The sequence below is a fragment of the Eublepharis macularius genome, chromosome 6 (genome assembly GCF_028583425.1).
Source record: "Eublepharis macularius isolate TG4126 chromosome 6, MPM_Emac_v1.0, whole genome shotgun sequence".
Classification (NCBI taxonomy): Eukaryota; Metazoa; Chordata; class Lepidosauria; order Squamata; family Eublepharidae; genus Eublepharis; species Eublepharis macularius.
Window position 1 is genome coordinate 128,846,727 of NC_072795.1, and position 18,660 is coordinate 128,865,386.

Genomic DNA, 18,660 nt, shown 5'->3' on the forward strand with positions numbered 1-18,660 from the left:
CCTGCAAATGGCAAAACCGAATTATTCAAAAAGGCTTTTTTCTCAGCTAGGAGGGCGGTGTTGTAGGAAAGGGGCCCCAGGTGTTTCGCTAATGAGTTAGGATTAGGAACCATAGATCTCACCATTATGTTGCCTTACATACTATCGGTCGCTTTAAATATGTTCTCCTATATACTACCTGTGCTTCATGTTAAATAATAAAAAATAATAACATTCGATTTATACACTGCCCTTCAGGATGGCTTAACACCCACTCAGAGCAGTTTACAAAGTATGTCATTATTATCCCCACAACAACAAACACCCTGTGAGGTGGGTGGGGCTGAGAGGGCTCCAGAGAACCATGACTAGCCCAAGGTCACCCAGCTGGCTTCAAGTTGAGGAGTGAGGAATCAAACCCGGCTCCCCAGATTAGAGTCCCGTGCTCTTAACCACTACACCAAACTGGCTCTTGTTTAATGTCAGTCCTAGAACTGACTATGTTCTGTTTCAGCAATTCTTCAACCCCATATTGGATCCTTGCTAATGCTGTGTAAACTTGTATAAATCTACCCAATGACATTGTTCTTGACACTGTATAGAAATGCCTGCCCTTGTCCTTGCTACTGATTGTACTAATCTCACACTATGTAATCTGCCTTGAGTCTTAGTGAGAAAAGCGGACTATAAATGACATAAATAAATAAATGAAGTCCAGCAGCTTCTGCAAAATCAGTCCTGAACATGGAACGGCAAAAATGGCAGCTGCATGACAGGGATTCTAACTCTGGGTTAGGAAATTCCTGGATATTTGGGAGTGGATCCTGGGGAAGGGAGGGACCTCAACAACATATAATGCTGTAGAATACACCCTCCAAAACATCCATTTCCTCCAGGGGAGCTGGTCTCTGTAGTCTGGAGATAGGGATCCCAGTTCCCCTGCTGCCACCACTCACCTGGCCAGGGGGGGAAAGGTGGGGGAACAGGCCTCCCAGGCACCACCCCAGGAGCACACCTGTGCTTCACAGAGGGTTGATTTGGGCCCCAAATGGGCTGAATCGGGCCTGTTTGGGGCCCAAGTTGGCCTGCTGCAAAGCGAGGGAGCACTCCTGGGCTCTGCGCACGGACGTCACTTCCCAGATGTCGTTGCGCTGCCCTGGGAGCCCACACATATAAAGTGCGTGTGCAAAGACAAGAGCAAAGGTGTGTGCCAGGTCCCTCTCTCCCGCCAGGAGGGTAAGGGCACCTCGCAAACCCTATCCGAGGTCCAAATCATCCTGCTGCCAAGCACGGGAGTGCTCCCGGGCTCTGTGCACGGGTGTCACTTCCTGGAACCCACACATACAAAGTGCACGTGCAAAGATGGGAGAGTAAGGGGACCTGGCAACAGTTTCTGGAGATCAGTTTGAAGTCCAGGAGATCCCCAGGCTGCAGGTGAAGGTTGGCAACACTGTGCACAATGCCTAGGGTTTCCAGGTCCCTCTCCCCTCCCGCCAGGAGGGTCGAGTCCATGGCATTTACCTTGAGCTCAGCACAATGCATGCACACACCCTGGGGCTGACGTGGTGACATCACTTCCGGAAGTGACGTCACTGCACTGCCTGCATAAGCACTCCTGCGCTCTGCACAGGGCCAATTCAGCCCAAATCAGCCCCAAACGAAGTGCGCGAATGCTCCCATGGCCAGTGCAGCAACGTCACTTCCGGAAGTGACATCACTGCACCTGTTGGGAGTGAGTGCACGGCACGCTGGGCGATCGGCAGATGAGAGGGCAAATCCTCGGGAGTTTGCCCACCACTCATGGGCACCTGGGTGCTCTAACAATGCCTCCTCTTAGTACTGGGAGCCTAGAATCTTTCCTCATGATGATCAAGGCCAAGAGCTCTGGGTGTGTAACAAGCCAAAAGACAGGAAGCTACATGTGTTCCTTTAGTCTTGCAGCTGACGTACTCCATGACTGCTAATGGCTGTCTCTGGACCATGTTGGTTTCTTGTCTTGCAGGCTTATCCATCTCATCCTAGATCAACTTTGGTAGCATGCCTCTAACATGGAAATCAATCTCTACATTTAATTAAACTAGTACTTTACATGCTATTAAACTGGAAGAAGAATACAGTGGATACCACAGTGTGCTTGCATGCATACTGCAAAGAATTAACAGTATATAAGCAGTATGGTAGACTCTGGTTCCTTGCCAAACGTCATGTCAAAGCCCCCCCAATAGGCTGATTTCTTCTATGGGTGTTAGCTTCTGTCCCTAGGGTCCCAACTCCAGGCTGGGAAATTCCTAGAGATTTGGAGGTGGAGTCTGGGGAGGGCAGGGTTTGGGTAGCAGAGGGACCTCGGCAGGGTATAATGCCATGGAGTTCACCTTCCAAAGCAGCCATTTTCTCCACGGGACCTGACCTCTGTAGGATGGAGACCAGTTTTGTCAGAGATGCTTTAGGCTCATCCTGCATTGGGCAGGGGGTTGGACAAGAAGGTCTGTATGGCCCCATCCAACTCAGTGATTCTGTAATGCTGGGACATCTCCAGCCCTCACCTGGAGGTTGGCAACCCAAAGCCTGAAGAGTCACCCAGTCTACCACTCCCCAGACAGTAAACAGTTTGGCAATGAGATATTTTTGCCAGAGAATACTCCAGGAGCTGCATCGACAACACGACATCCTGCTACATTTGGGATAGAAAGACCAAGACTTGTGCTGGGTGCGTGCAGAGCAGGAAAAACATCTTTTCATGACATAAAAGCTATGTGACTTCTCCCTCCCCACCAAGATAATTCGAGATACAGATCTCAGGTCTACTCACCTTTCCTGATTAGTTTTCTCTTAGGATTCAGCATCACCCCCCTGGCTGCAGGCGTGCCTTTTCTTCAGCATGCTGTCCTCTTCACCCCTGCTCTTCCCCTCGCCCGGCTGTATCTCTTCCTCATGGCCCCTCCTGCATTGCCCGCTTACAGCAGGCACCAGCCTCCTCTTCTGTGCTGCCTTGCATTTAGCGAAATAAGCCGGCATGCATTATTTATCCGGCAGGCCACAATGATTTCCCATCCAAACCAGTTATGAAGGCCCCTGGTAATTAGCATCAATAAATCAGCCCGAGCCCAGGCACAAGGGCTGCTTCCCTGTTCTGGCTCCATCCTCTCCCTAATTGGCTGGGCAAGAGCTCTTCCACTCCCGCCCTGGCCTTCCTACATTTGGCTTGCCTGCTTTTCCCAGCTGGTGCTGAATACAAAAGCTGCAGCTCGGCAAAGAGTCACAGCAGCGATGAAGCAGTCTGGACCTGGGCAGGAACACCACGTCGATCAGAAGAGCAGGTTGCGCAGCAAAATGAACACCCCGGTCAGTATACAGGTTGGGCTGTTGCCCCCTCCTCGTGCTCAAGAGGAAGGGGAAAAGAGCAGTAGCAGGCAGCTGGCGAAGGGCTGGGCTCTGCTTTCAGGTCTGCTTCGATTCCACACTACCTTTTAGGCATGGCATGTGGGGAAAAGTTTGGGACTCGGGAACTCCATTCTGCAGACTGGGGCACTTTTTACCAGTGAGTGCGTTGCTCCCATAAGCACAGTCTTTTCAGCTGAAAAGGTGTTCAAACACCACTGAACACATGCATCCAAGGCAAAGGCATTTTTCGTTCTCTACAAGTTTAGCATGCAGCAGTATAGGTTGAATCCCAATCACACTGCAGCAGCCCTTCTCTTTCACTGAAGTTTGGCTGCTTGCCTGCCCTGGGGGATTTCATGAAGTGGTAGAGAGGACTTGGGCTCCATTCAGTAGGAAGGACAGAGCCCTCGCCTTCCGTTGAGGAAGGAACCAGCAGAATCCAATTGTCAGGTGTTTTGGACAAAGCTCGGATCCTCTGCCTCTCTCATTTGCTAGCGACAGCAACCAGCAACTCAATATCATGAGCTGAAAGGTTGTTGGGTATAAAATGGGGCATGGAGCCAGCTTGGGTTTCCATTTCTCCTTTATATGAAACTAGCAACAACACCCATTGTGTGAAAAAATACAACGGGATCTAGAAAACTGATTTGGTGGGGCCTCTCCCAGCGGCAAGCGAGTGATTCGCGGCAGCCTGGAGGCCCCATCCCAGTGGCAAACAGGGGCTTCGCAGCAGCCTCGAGACTGGAGTTGTCGACAATGCACCAGTGTGAGAATAAAAGGTGAGTCGTCACCAATACAACTTGCCTTTTATATAGTAGAATATTGCTGACACTCAACAGCCGCTTCCCACATTTATATCCCAAGAGGTAATTATAAGGGAGAGATGGACTCCCATCATTTTGCTTCTTGGGGGGATCTGGCCCCTTGGTAATCTTCTCCCCCACATGTAAATAGGTTTGCCATTCCCCCCGCAGGGGTGGGGGATCCTCCTCTCCCACCCCTCACCTCCACCCCCACTTACCTGGTTGGCAGGGGAGGCACGGGCTCCTGTGGGCCTCATCCCGCCCAATTCAGCCCTGAATCAGGCCCCAAACGGGCTGATTTGGGCTCGAATCGGTCCGGATTGAGCCACTGTGGAGCACAGGAGCACTCCCATGCTCTGCAGCTGCCCGTTCCAGGCTGATTCGGGCCTGATCGAAGTAGATTCAGGCTTGAATCTGCCCAGATCAGGCCACATCAGGCTGTTGCAGAGTGCAGGAGCACTCCCATGCACCTCAGTGGGCCATTCCAGGCTGATTCTGGCTCCAATCTGGGAACATTTGGGCTGAAAATGGTCCAATTTGGGCCTAGATCAGGCTGCTGTGGAGCATGGGAGCACTCCCACGCTCGGCAGCAGTCCATTCTGGGCCAATTCAGGCCTAATCCAGTCCAAATCAAGCCCAATCTAGCCCAAATCAGGCCAGATTCCCCCCCCCCCATGGATCGCAGGAGCACTCCCAGGGCAGCCACAGCCTGTGTGATGATGTCACTTCCTGGATCTGACATTATTACGCAGGCCCAGGAGTGCGCGCGAAGGGCATCAGGATAGGTAGGTGCCAGGTTCCCTGCCTCCCGCTGGGAGGACAGGAGGACCTGGCAATCCTATGCGCAAAGCTGCACACTGGCCCAAGAGATTTCTTCCCTCCTGGGCCCATTCTCCAGGGCCTTTCCCCCCACCAGCCAGTTGAGTGGGGATGGGGGGCAAAGGCTGGGAGCGGGTAGATCCTGTGTCCCTACCAGAGGACGGGCAGCCCTAGACAGTGGTGGACTGCTTGATAGGGCAGAGTGCCTTTGCAGCAGAATGTCAAACTGGTTAAAGTATAACAAAAGCTTTATTATTAGAAATGACAAAACTTGATAGGAATGAAGATAGATATACCTAGCTTTAGCTTCCTAGCTAGGTTGAAAGCAAGTGTGAGTGTGGACAGTTCTAGAAAGACAGCCTAAGTTTAGTGTTTCGCAGGCTGTCAAAGGGATAACGTTCTTAAGAAGAAAGGTACCCCCCTCTACAGTCCTGTCTATCTAGAGCCTACTGCCACCTGCAGGATCTTCTCTTCTTCTTTGTATCCAAGACATTGTCGTATTCCAACACCCACACTTCAATAGAGAGAGCAATGAGTAACCTAGCACAAACTTTTTCTTTCATTACTTGGTGTTTGAAATCAGCAATGTAAAAAATAAGAACTTTGAATTAATTTGAACAATTTTGGATAGTGGGAAGGCAGTATGTTATAGCCTGATCTCATAGATGCTACAAGGGTCAGGCTATGGCAATTGAAATATATTCAAAACTAGCTTGATACCCGTGCTTTGTTATGGTATTTAACTACTTTAAATCCAGTTATAATACTTATGGATATGTAACATTCTTTGGTTTGTGTGTGTGTGGGGGGGGGGGTTAGTTGGTTTTGTAGTATAATAACATAGTACCAACTGTCTCTTGGGGTGAAGTGGAGATGAGGTGTGGAATGTTGTGAGCCCCAATCAGCCTGCATATGCAAATAACTGTGAAAGACTGGCCCAATCAGGGAAGAGTGGTCAAGCTGGCAATGGGCGGGGGCGCAAGCAGGCAGCAGCCTGCCAGCCACACAGGGAAGCTGTATTCCTTTGGGAAAACACATTTTACCCCTTCCCCCCCTTAGGGGGTGAATTTCTTAAAATCCCTTCTTAGTGGGTATTTACATCACGAAAGGAATGTTCTCCCCAAATTTCATGTTTTTAGGAGTTTGGGCTGGGCATTGATGAGTCAATGAGTACACTTGACTTTACATATATATGGATAAATATTTATTATACAGTGTACACAATAATAAAATTTAAAACATAGGGCCTGAATGTTGGGCTACATAAGAAATCAGAGCAAGCTTTAGATAAACTGTAACATTTCCAAAATACAAGTGATAAACATTTCAAATGACCAACACAAGACCATACACGTTTCAGCCCAAGGGCCTTCCTCATTGATCAATAATACACTCTTTAGCAATAAACAGACCCACACATCCAGAAACCAATATGCATCAATTCTGCCCTGATGTTATTATCTGGAAATACAAATAGAAAAAAGAGGGTTTTTTTTATTTGTTACAATGGGAATATACATAATTATACTGTAAAACAATTCTTTTTTTGAAAAACATGAAACCGTTTTACCTCATATATTGCATGGTGTAATGTAAATTATTACTGCAGGCCATGTATCCCTACACATGGTAACTGCAATCACATCAGATACTTGCCTGATCTCATCAGAACTTGGAAGTTAAGCAGGGTCAGCTTGGATGGGAGGGCACCAAGAAAGGCTGGGGCTGCTCTGCAGAGGAAGACAATGGCAAATGACCACTGAACGTCTCTTGCTTTGAAAACCCTTTGATGAGGTCGCCATTAGAACCGATATACGAACCAAAATTAAGCACAAACCAGGCCGGTTCGTGGTTCGCAAACTGTGGTTCGTCAGATCCCATTTCTGATGAACCACCACAAACTTTAGGCTGGTTTGTTTGGTTCATTTTTTGGTTCGTGACTGCAGACAGCCTGGTGCCAATCAATCAATTTCCTAGGCAACAGGGGATGGACTTTCTGCAGACCTTCTGCTGACCCGGAAGTGATGATTTTCTGACCCTGGATGTGACATTTTCACGAACCAAATGAACTGGTTTGCAAACCAGGGGCGGGTTCATGAAAGTTTGTGGTTCATAGTTTGTGAAATTTGACAAACCACGAACCGCATGGTTCGAGTTTTTCTCAGTTCGTGCCCATCTCTAGTTGCCATAAGTTGGTTGTGACTTGACCAGGCACATAACACGCGTATAACAATTTTGGAGCTGTAATGCTTTTGTATGAGGGCATCGTCTTGTGTTAACATGGAGTAATGTGGCTTTAGGCCCCTTTGTGAACTGAATCAAGACAAAGCTTGAAGCTATTTTGTGTTCTGTTGTGATGGTGGTCAGTCCCACAAGTCTCTCTTGCAAATTGACCCAAAGCAGTGGACAAGTTTTTGAGTTCTCCAAAATTCTTTGTCAGGCTTAGGTCATGAACTTAAGCTTGATGAAGACTTCTGCATAACTTGAAACCCTGAACACTCTTAGAGGACTCAAAAGCCCTTTCCATGCATACTGTCGTATGACATTTTGGTTAGTACTAATACAATTTATTTATTTATTTAATTGGATTTCTATTCTGTTCAGCCCGCAAACAGGCTCAGAGCAGATTACAACCAGAGGATATAAAATCAAACAGGGTAGTATAAAAATATAAAAACATCAGAATAAAATTCATTTAAACAGTAGCACACATATTGCTCAATCCACCAGGATCAACATGGGCTTTAGTGATGGTAGAAATAGTTTAACTGAATTATTTTAGTGCTGCTCTGTGTTTGTATTTTTAAATTACATATATTGCAATTGCATACATTGCATATATTGTGTTTTAACTGTAAATTTTAATGTGTATAAATGTAATCTGCCTTGAGAGCAGAATAGAAATCAAATCAAAACAAAGCAAAACAAAAATAAAGAAATAAATAAAATGTTTGTCTTTGGATATAACTTTCTAGAAAATTGTCCCTTGGACTGTTCTCAGAAGTAGTGCTGGAATACGCTTTGGGGGACATTTGATACAAATTTTGTATTTTCAGAAGCGCTATGTGCCTTCTATTTTGCTTGCCCTAAATGTGACCTGCCAGCAAAAGTTAAAAACAGAAAGCTTTTAACAAAACCTGCAAAGAAAAGCAGGTACATGGAACATATAAACGCTGGACTTAAAAAATAAATACAAATGTCTATCATTTCTACAGCAAGATATCTCAAGAGTTATCCAGTTATGTCAGAAAACAACTACCTCACTAAAAAAAAAGAAAAAAAGAATGGATATTCTTGCCAGGTCTTCCACTCTGCCGGTCATTTGTATGAATACTGATTCAGAGAGACGTTCTCTATTTTTAGGCATTAAATTATGATAGAAAAGACGCTTGCATAGCAAGGACTCTGTATAAGACAACTCAATGGCTACAAACCTAAGACAGTTCCTTGGGAGTAAGCCACAGTAAATAAAATCGAACTTACTCCTGAGTAGATCTGATTAGGCTTGCTCCCCAAATTGCTATTCTACCCTCTCCCTGCACCATTTCCAGCTGAAAAACAAGAGATCGGGTTTTTTTTTAAAGCCCCCACCCCTGCAAACGATAGCAAAAAACTCAGAATGGCTTTAAAATACAAAACCATGAGAGAAACATGGGGAAAACGTGCAAAAGTCAATGTTGGAATAGGATTAGAGGCACCTGGAAAGCCTATCCCATAGCTTAGCTGAGGAGAGAAGGAAATTTTGAGGCAGTCCAGGAGCTTAAAAAGTTTACTAATTTTCTTATTTATTTATTTGGATTTCTATCCCGCCCTCCCCACGAAAGGCTCTTGGGTGAATTTCTACTCTGGTTGCATTTGTTTGGGGTGGAATGCATACAGAAGTGGCACTACAACTCTTTTTCTTTTAGGATATTATCGGTTTTCACATTAGTAAATAATACCCCAATGAGAAGCTAGCGTGGGAGTCACTGGATATGAAAGTGGTTTATATAAAATTGGAAACCCTTTCCGAGGATTATGAAGCACAGATTAGTGGTGCTTAAACAGCTAAGGAGAAATGCCAACTCCTAGAAGCATCACACAGTAAGTCAGGCGCCAGTTTGGTGTGAGCCAGTTTGGTGTAGTGGTTGAGAGTGGCAGGACTCTAATCTGGAGAACCGGGTTTGATTCCCCCCCCTCCTCCGTTTGAAGCCAGCTGGGTGACCTTGGGTCAGTCACAGCTCTCTCAGAGCTCTCTCAGCCCCACCCACCTCACAGGGTGATTGTTGTGGGGATAATAATAACATTCTTTGTAAACCCTTCTGAGTGGGCATTAAGTTGTCTTGAAGGGCAATATATAAATCAAATACTATTACTATAGGATGGGTTGTTGCTTCATAACTACAAAGAAAGCTTGCCTCTATCCATTATTTAGAAGGAGAAAGTATTGGTTATTGCACAGGTTTTGCATTTGTTTACTCAGTTAAGAAATTGTGAGTCTCCTATGGAGGAATGACAGAAAATAACTCTTGTCTTTATTAGCCTTCCTAGTAATTTTGCCAGTGTAATTAGCTACCTTGAAACAAGAAAAAACCAATGCCATTCTCTGATGTGTGTGGAGAAATCAAAGTGGAGGTTGAGAGGTAAAACACTTTATGTAGGTATGTAAGGTAAAGGTGCAAGCACCGAGTCATTGCTGACCCATGGGGGGACGTCGCATCACAATGTTTCCTTAGCAGACTTTTTGTTACGGGGGTATTTTGCCCTTGCCTTCCTCAGTCATCTACACTTTACCCCCAGGAAACTGGGTACTCATTTTACCGACCTCGGAAGGCTGGAAGGCTGAGTCAACCTTGAGCCAGCTACCTGAACCCGGCTTCTGCCAGGATCGAACTCAGGTCGTGTGAGCAGAGCTTGAGCTGCAGTACTGCCGCTTACCAATATCTCTGTTGAATTCGTGCACAAAGTAAGAGTAACAGAGCCCTGGCTGCAAGCAGGCAAACAAAGAAAGGAGATCAGGTTACAATGGAGAATACTCCCAGAGAGAGCACGGAGAAGGAATTGAAATATTGGCCACAAGATGGTGCAGTGTACTAAGAAATCTATCAGTGATGCCGTAAACAAGCCCGCCAATCATACGAAGGGGAAATTTCAAAAGAAAAATTCTTTCCAACGAAAGTTCTACCATGTGTCGCATGCAGATATTAACAAGAGTAACTTCATATTAGTTTCAAGTGCTATAGCTCACGTTGCAAGCTATAAAATCTTCCTTTACGGAACTGAAAAACATACTAGAGGAAATCATTCAGACAGCAGATGCAAAAGGATGCAATGTGTTCAAGAAAGCAAATAGTGTGCTGCACTGTAAACAGTCGAATGGAGCAATGGATGAGCTGCTTTTAAAGAATGCTCTGTATGCACCTCTCATTAAAGCCAATTTGATATCGCAGGACTTAAACTGTAAAAATGGAACATGTACAATTTCACTAAATGGAGAAAACCATGCTGTGGCTAACCCTGAGCAAAGCGAAGACAAAAAGGGGGATGGTGCAAAGGGAAGAGTCTTTAATAATTATTATATAATTGTATTATATAATGTATACTATATATTATATTATTATAATTAATAATTATATAGCCCCTATGCAATTTGCCTTTTTTTCTTAGTTTTACCTTGGTGCCACCCCCTTTTCTAGTCCATTGACTATTCTGAGCAATTTACAATTTAGAAAAAAAAAACAATAGGCCTCTAAGAGAACAAGCAAAACGTACAGAATCATGTGCAGATAACAATTATTGGCATTCCTGGCATAGGCAACTGTGTGATGTGTCAGAGTCTGTTATTCTAGAGAAATGCAACCTGAGTGATGCCATACTTATTTCTGTAGTTGTTTAGTCTTCCTCTCTCTCTAGGCCCGTGGGATGCCAGGAGCCGTTTCCATGGGAGAGGATACTGCATCTTATCTGTTCTCTTCTCAGGCGACCTTGGCTGGCCAGCGTTCCCACCGTGAAGTTTCCTGCTATGTGAACTCTAGGGGGAGGCTGGGCTCTGAGGGCTTGATGTGTAACAACTTTCGGTTTGTATCTCATTCCTAACAAAACTTTGCTCAGCAAGGATCTACTTGGTCCTGGAATGTGGACACCTGGGCCTGAATGCTGTCTTTCTAATAAAACCTTTTGAAATCAAAAGACCTTGTCTTCTTGCAGAAGGGAGGAAGGTAGACTCATGCCAACTGGAATGCCATAGTCTGACATGATGCAAGAAAGGAAAAATAGAATGCTACTAGTCATGGTGAGATGTATGTTGCATGATGCTCAACTACCTAACCAATTTTGGGATGAAGCTATAATGGCTGCTACATATACATAGAACAGGCTACCAACAAAAGCCACTAATGCTACACCATATGGACTCTGGCATGGTCACGTACCAAACGTGCAACATGTCAGTATTTGGAAGCAAGGCCTATGCATACATTCCAGTAGAGAAAGAGTCCAAGCTAGATGATAGAGCCTCAGAAGAAATTCTAGTAGGATACTTAACACAAAACAACGGATACAGAATCGTTGACCAATGCACCAACAAGCGCAGAGCTGAATACTTTGATAAAAGTGAGAAAGCTACACCTGAAGAGGGGCCAGCACCAAAGCAAACAGCCAAATAGTGTATTCTGATACCAACTGTCCAAAGAAAGAATCAACAGAACCAGAGGAAATCCTAGTTGGCAATCCTAGCAATGCCAAGTGCTTCACTAGAGAAACCTGACCAACCAGAGGAACAGAGTACAGAGGAGGAACCAACGTGATAAATGTATTCAGCTAAAGATATTCCAGTCCAGTGACTGTCCATCTTTGCAAGAACAGCAAAGATACCTGAGCCTACAACATAGGATGAACTATCTCAGCTATTAACAGAGGAAGCAGACAAGTGGAAACAAGCTGCACAAGAGAAGTCCTAACACAAGAACAACACATGGGCACTCACACTGCTGCCTTGGAAGAGGAAGACTATGGGGTGAAAGTGGCTCTTCAAGATTAAACATGACACACAAGGCAAGAATCAAACATTGTCAAAAAAATTGGACAAGAGTTATGATGTGAAGCAGGAGAGCCACTCATAGAATTTTGTGAAACCAACAATTTGTTCATTGCAAAAACATGCTTCAGGCAACTATACAACTGTATACATAGAAATCACTGCCAATATAGGAATTAAATAGAATACATAATTGGAAGCATGTAAAGATGGAGAAGCTCTATTCTCTCTGCTAAAACAAGACCAAGAGCTGATTGTGGTACTGACCATGAACTGTTAATAAAAAAAAATAGACTAAAGCTAAAGAGAAATATTAAAAGAATCACAGTGCCAAAATATAATCTAAGTAACATTCCTGAAGAATTTAAAGACTATGTAAAGAACAGATTTGCACTACTAAGTTCAATTGACTGTGAACTGGAAGAACTGTGGGCTGAAACTAGAAACATTATTAAGGAGAATGTGCAAAGACTATTCCTGTAGCCGAAAGAAAGGAGAATCCTAGTAGATGACTGATGAAACTCTGAAAATTGCTAAGGATAGATGAGAAGTAAGAGTAAAGGGTGACAGAAATCAGAATTCTAAATGTAGTTTTCACAAACTTGCATGCAGAGACAAAGAGAACTATTATAATAATTGTTGTGAAGAAACAGAAGAGAACAACAAAAAAAGGAAGAACAAGAGTTCTGTTCCAGGAAATCAAAGGGAAATTCACACCATGGCTAGGGATGCTGAAAGATCAACATGGAAATACAGTATCTAATCAGGACAAAATAAAGAAAAGACGGAAACATTACATTGAAGAACAATATAGAAGAGATGAAATTATGATCAGTTTCTTCATAGAAGAAACTTTTGATGAAGAACCTGCAATTTTAGAAAGTCTAGTGAACACTACTTTCAAAGCAACTGGGAGAAACAATCACCTGGAGTGGATAGAAGATCAAAAGTGCTATTCCAAACTACAGAAAACTACAGATTTTGATTCCATCAAAATCTGTCAACATATGTCAACAAATATGGAAAACAAAACAATGGCCCACAGACTGGAAACACTCAACCTACATTCTTATTCTGAAAAAAGGAGATGCCAAAGACAGCAGCAACTATTCGACCATGGCATTAACTTCCCACATCAGTGAAGTAATGCGCTTACAACAAAGACTCTTACCATGTACGGAATGAGAAATGCTAGATGTTCAAACTGGATTCAGTCAAGGAAGAGGCTGTAGAGATCATATTACAATTTACAAGAATCAATGGCTCATACCAGTGAATTTTAGAAGAAATCAGCCTGTGTTTTATAGCTGCAGAAACAAAAGTAACACTGCACTAAAATCAAGAATAGTGAATAGAACAATTATATATCAAATGATGTATTTCTATCTGTGAAAGGATCCCCTAAGTATTAATTATATACTAACAGAAATACACACTGGTGATAATACAATTCTGTACAATTAAGTAAACTCAATGAAAACAATACAGATGTCTGTCGAAAAACACACAATTCACAATATACATAATATAATGACTAGAATACTGTAGGGGCTATGCTGGCTAATATTCCAGCATAGCCCCTACCAGTGGGACTTTCTGTATTATTGTCATTACATTATGTATATTGTGAATTATGTGCTTTTCTATAGATGTATGTATTGTTTTCAATTAGTTTACTTAGTTGTACAGAATTGTAATATCTTCAATGTGTTGAAATGAAATCCTGCCCTCAAATCAGAGTTGACTTATGGCGACCCCTGGTGGGGGTTTTATGGCAAGAAACTAACAGAGGTGGTTTGCCATTGCCTGCCTCTGCAACTCTGGTCTTTGTTGGAAGTCTCCCATCAAATTACTAAACCAGGCCGACCCTGCTTAGCTTCTGAGATCTGATGAGATCAGGCTCTCCTGGGCTTCAGTGTATAATTAATACTTAGTGGATTCTTTCACAGATATCCTACTCTATAAAAGGCAAATCGTGTTGCCGACGACTCACTTCTTATCCCCGCTCATGCGCAGAACGTGGGGATAAGAAGTAAGTGGGGCAAAACCATTTGCCTCCCCACCATGTGGCTGTGGGAAGGCCTGGTGCCGTGGTGCTGGGCCTTCTTGCTGCCTCAGGGCTTCTCAGCTGAATAGGGAGAAGGCAGGAAAACTGCCACTTTTTCCCTGCCCAGCTGATCCATGGGCAAGGGTGGGCCTGGAGCCTGCTCAGCGGGCCAGGGAGAAGGCTTTCTCCCTGGCAGAAGACTTACCTTGCTGGGAAGGACCGTCACCGGTAACATAATGATGTCACTGGTAATGTGCTGAGGTGCTGGCGATACACTGACATCACTCCCCATAAACTCAGAAGTGACAGCAGTGCATCACTGGGGACACTCTACAGTTTTACTGAAGAGTCTTTGTGAAATCCTGGCCTGCCCCTTGTTGGTATGCCAGTACAACATCAGCATGCCACGTCTTCTGCCGCAGCGAGCACTTGGCTGACATCCCTAGAGATTGGCCAGCCAGCACAGAACATGGAACTCTCTGTGAACACTTCTTTTCTTACATCAAGTGAAACTACATTTGGTCGCTCACTTCTGCTCCTGTAGAAGTATGCAAATGTCTGTGCGAGGGAGCGGGTAGGTGAGATGCATTCTGGGCTCATTGAACCATTGAGTGACAAGTAAAAATCGGGGCCTGAAGGCTATTTACTGCAATGGGGATTTTTCCCCTTAAAGGCATTGCTGAACTGTAGCAACTAATGGAAAGATCAGAGCAACACGCAATGTGGTCTTTAATAGGTTGCAGCAACAACTTATGTAGATAACAGTTTTAAACTACTTTCAGATTGAACCTCTCTAAGTAAGAGGGGGCAGATTTAAGCCGCTCCAGGACATAAAAGTATCAACTTCTAAAATTATTCACAGATGCAGCAAGGGATGTAAAATTTCAGGAGATTTTGGGGTGGATTGTGGGATGGCAGTGTTTGGGAAGAGAAACCTCGAAAAGTTATAACGCTACCCTCCAAAGCAGCCCCTTTCTCCCAGGGAACTGATCCATATAGTCTGGAGATGATTTGTAATTCTGGGAAATCTCCAGGTCCCATTTGGAGTTGGCATCCCCGAATTACCGATCCGCACCGATCATCTCCCGTTCCCGAGCCGTGGATCATGGATCGTGGAGGCCAAAGCGGGGCGCGCTGCTATTCCCAGCTATGTGGGAAGGTGGGTGGTGGTGGTGGCTGCTGGGCCTGGCAGGCATGGGGAGGCGGCGACAAGCTGCCTCCCCTCAGGGGGCGGGGAGTCTGGCCACTTGCCAGCGGCACCCCCCCATATGCCTGCCTGCCAGGCCAAACTGGAGCGTGCTGGTATTCCCAGCAAGAAAGGAACAGTGGGTACTGGTGGCGGCCGCCGGGCCTGGCGAGCATGGGGAGGCAGCGAAAAGCCACCTCCCCTCAGGGGGCGGGGGGTCTGGCTGCTCACCGGCTGCTCTGTGGTTGGAAGGAAGCCCTGCTGATCAAGGAAAGCTGGGCTTCCATTGGGGTTTCCAGGGTGACAGAAGGAGGGCAAACAGAGCTCAGGCATTCCCCTGGCTCCGTTGCCAGGCGAACAGATTGCTGGCGCCTGAGTGTCTGGATCCCTGATCCAAGCCAAATCGCCCTGATCCAAGCCTCTTTCGACCACTGGATCATTGGCCATGGACGATCATGATCCGCCGGTTCACGATCGCGCAATTGCCATTATCATGGGGTTTTTTTTCTATCGTAATGCGGATCATGCCCATCTCTAAATACAACTTCAGCAAAGTAATACCTTAGTACAGGGCTTTTTTTCTGGAAAAAGAGGTGGTGGAACTCAGTGGGTTGCCCTCGGAGAAAATGGTCACATGGCTGGTGGCCCTGCCCCCTGATCTCCAGACAGAGAGGAGTTTAGATTGCCCTCTGTGCCGCTCTGCCCTCTGCCACTGAGCCATGTGACCATTTTCAAGAGGTTCTGGAACTCCGTTCCACCACGTTCCAGCTGAAAAAAATCCCTGCCTTAGGACCATAAGGAAAAGAAATCCCTATCCAGATTCCCCGCTAATTGCCACAGATGCTCTTATCTTTTTTACCGCAATTGCGAATAGAGAGATTTTTAAAGAAAGTTCCGCGTCTGTATCAGATAGCAATATGGAAATTTTCTCAATGTTTGAGTATTGCTTTAAGGTATCCCAAATTGCTGCCAGAAATTTGACTCTAGGAGCGCAATACAGCAAACAGGAAAGGATATAGTGGGGTAGATCCTCTATTTCTTTAGAGTCGCACATGACTCATTCATATAATCTCATTGAGCCGAACAAAAACACGTCTTTTATTTCTGAAATGACATAAGAAGGCTGCCGTGACACAGGAGTTGGGCTTGGCTGTATTTGTGGGGAAGGTGGCTATGTTGTGTTCTGCATGCATTGACAGGGCAACTGGTGAGGAGGGAGGGCCAGTGGGAGGGGGCAAGCCAGAGATATCCTTCCTATCCTAACATGACTATTCCCTGCCACCGATCGACTTGGCATTCCTATCCCGCCAGTCCCCTGAATTCATGCGCAAGAAGAGGCTGCCTAGGCATGACACCTTGCTTTCTGTGCATAAGCATTAGCAGTAGATTGACAGTCCTTTTAAAAAACTACTTTTTATTTTATTAATAAGATTAAAAGTCCAATAAAATCGGCAGAGAAGTAGAAGAAAAAAGTAAAGAAAAAAGAATACAAAGAGAGAAAAAGAAGAACAAAGATTGAAAATAAAGAAAAGTAATACGTTTCATTTTCCATTTTATCTACAACACCTATCATATTTTAACAAACATTATACTTTTAGTTTTAATAGCTCCACAATTTACCTTTTCAATAGTGCCTTCCTTCTATTCAATTTCCCCAAATTTATCTTCTTAAAATTCAAACCCACAAATCATTAGTTCATTTTCCGTCATTTCACACAAAGAGTCAATAAGGAGTTTCCAGTTAACCATAAAAGTAGACAATGTTTTATCTCTCATTAGGGCTGTAAGCAGGGCTTTTCTTCAGCAGGAACGCGGTGGAACGGAGTTCCGGCACCTCTTGAAAATGGTCACATGGCCGGTGGCCCCACCCCCTGATCTCCAGACAGAGGGGAGTTTAGATTGTCCTCCTCCTGCTGAGCAGCGTGGAGGGCAGTCTAAACTCCCCTCTGTCTGGAGATCGAGGGGTGGGGCCACCGGCCATGTGACCATTTTCACCAAGGGCAATTTAGACATTAAAAAACTCCCCCCTCGTTCCAGCTGACCCAAAGTGACGTCATTGTGCGGTCCTGAGTTCCATCACTGAGTTCCACCACCTCTTTTCCCAGAAAAAAAGCCCTGGCTGTAAATTTAGCCATCTCTGCTAACTCCATCTTTTTCATAATCCAGACCTCGATTGAAGGTAATACTGTATTTTTCCATTTTTGCACATATAAAAGCCTAGCCACCATGGCCATATATAGAAATAAGATACCATGTTTATTTTCCAACTGGTTTATCCATTAGTCCCAACAAAAAGGTCTTCTGGTTTAAATTGTATATTGATCTTCAACATTTTTTGTATTATCATATGAATTTGTAGCCAATTTTTTTTGCTTTAGGGCAAGTCCACCAAAGATGATAAAATGTTCCTTCATGGTGCTCACGTTTCCAACATTTGTTTGACATACCTTTACTCATTTTTACTAATTAACAAAATTAGCAAAATTAGCAGATTGAAGGTCCTGACCATTTCCCTACTAGATCCAACTGATTTTTGTACTGAGAAAATTTTCTCTCTGTTTCTTGCTCTTCCTTTGCTTTATTCATGTAACGCCATGTGTGTGCATGGGACTGCAGAACAACAACAGAAAGAGGCCGCTGCCCCAAAAAGCTTAGTCTAAACATTGGACTGAAGACAAGCAATAGGAGAACCAAAGGAAGGATAAAGGAGTCATGGGTGGACAAACATGCATTCAGTTCCATCAGCTATAGCTTCAGTGGGAAACGAGGACTAAGTATTGGGCCTTAGGAAATGGTAGGCTTTAAGGAAGGTTCAGGAGAGAGAGAGAAAAGCCAAGCTCCATATAGGTGGTCTGGGAGAGAGTTCCGGGTATAAGAGGTAGCAAGGAAGGCAAGCCACCATCACAGGGCCAAGCTACACGTGACAAATGACACTTGAACGGCAAGTGAACAGACTCATGGGTATTCCTCCCTGTTCACTTGCGCTCCACTTGCACTCCACTTGATCACATGATCAAGTGGAGCACAAGTGAACAGGGAGGAATACCTGTGAGTCTCTTCACTTGCTGTTCAAGTGTCATTCGTCTGTCAGTCTATGGAAGGCAGGATACATTGAAGCTGACTCCCAACCCTTGCAGCAAGAAATCCAGGCTCTTGAGTAAATGGGTTTTATTGAGATATTTTGGCTTCGCCATACATATGTCCATAGGATACACAGAAGCAAATAAAGGTGTCTGGCTGTACACAGGTTCCTTGTTAAGAATGACGCATTGAGCACATGATACACTATAACCACCCCTCTACGTGTCCCCCCACCTGCTTAGCCCATCAAGCAGGAACATAATCAGTAGCCGGATGGGAGTATCAGGATGAAGCTGCCCCAAGGCCGCTGCGGCGAGCCATCCGAGATAAGGTCTCCGTCGTACTGGAA

The 18,660-nt window shown here is 44.8% G+C and overlaps 1 protein-coding gene across 1 annotated transcript in view; it reads right to left on the bottom strand.

Moving 5' to 3' along the window:
* Positions 1 to 4,420, bottom strand: part of ARHGAP22 (Rho GTPase activating protein 22) — a 63,137-nt gene extending 58,717 nt beyond the window's left edge. The window contains exon 1 of the mRNA XM_054983966.1: positions 4,366 to 4,420. Within this exon, the coding sequence (XP_054839941.1) occupies positions 4,366 to 4,420 (55 nt within the window). The remainder of the gene's footprint in view (positions 1 to 4,365) is intronic.
* Between the last annotated feature and the right edge of the window lie 14,240 nt (positions 4,421 to 18,660).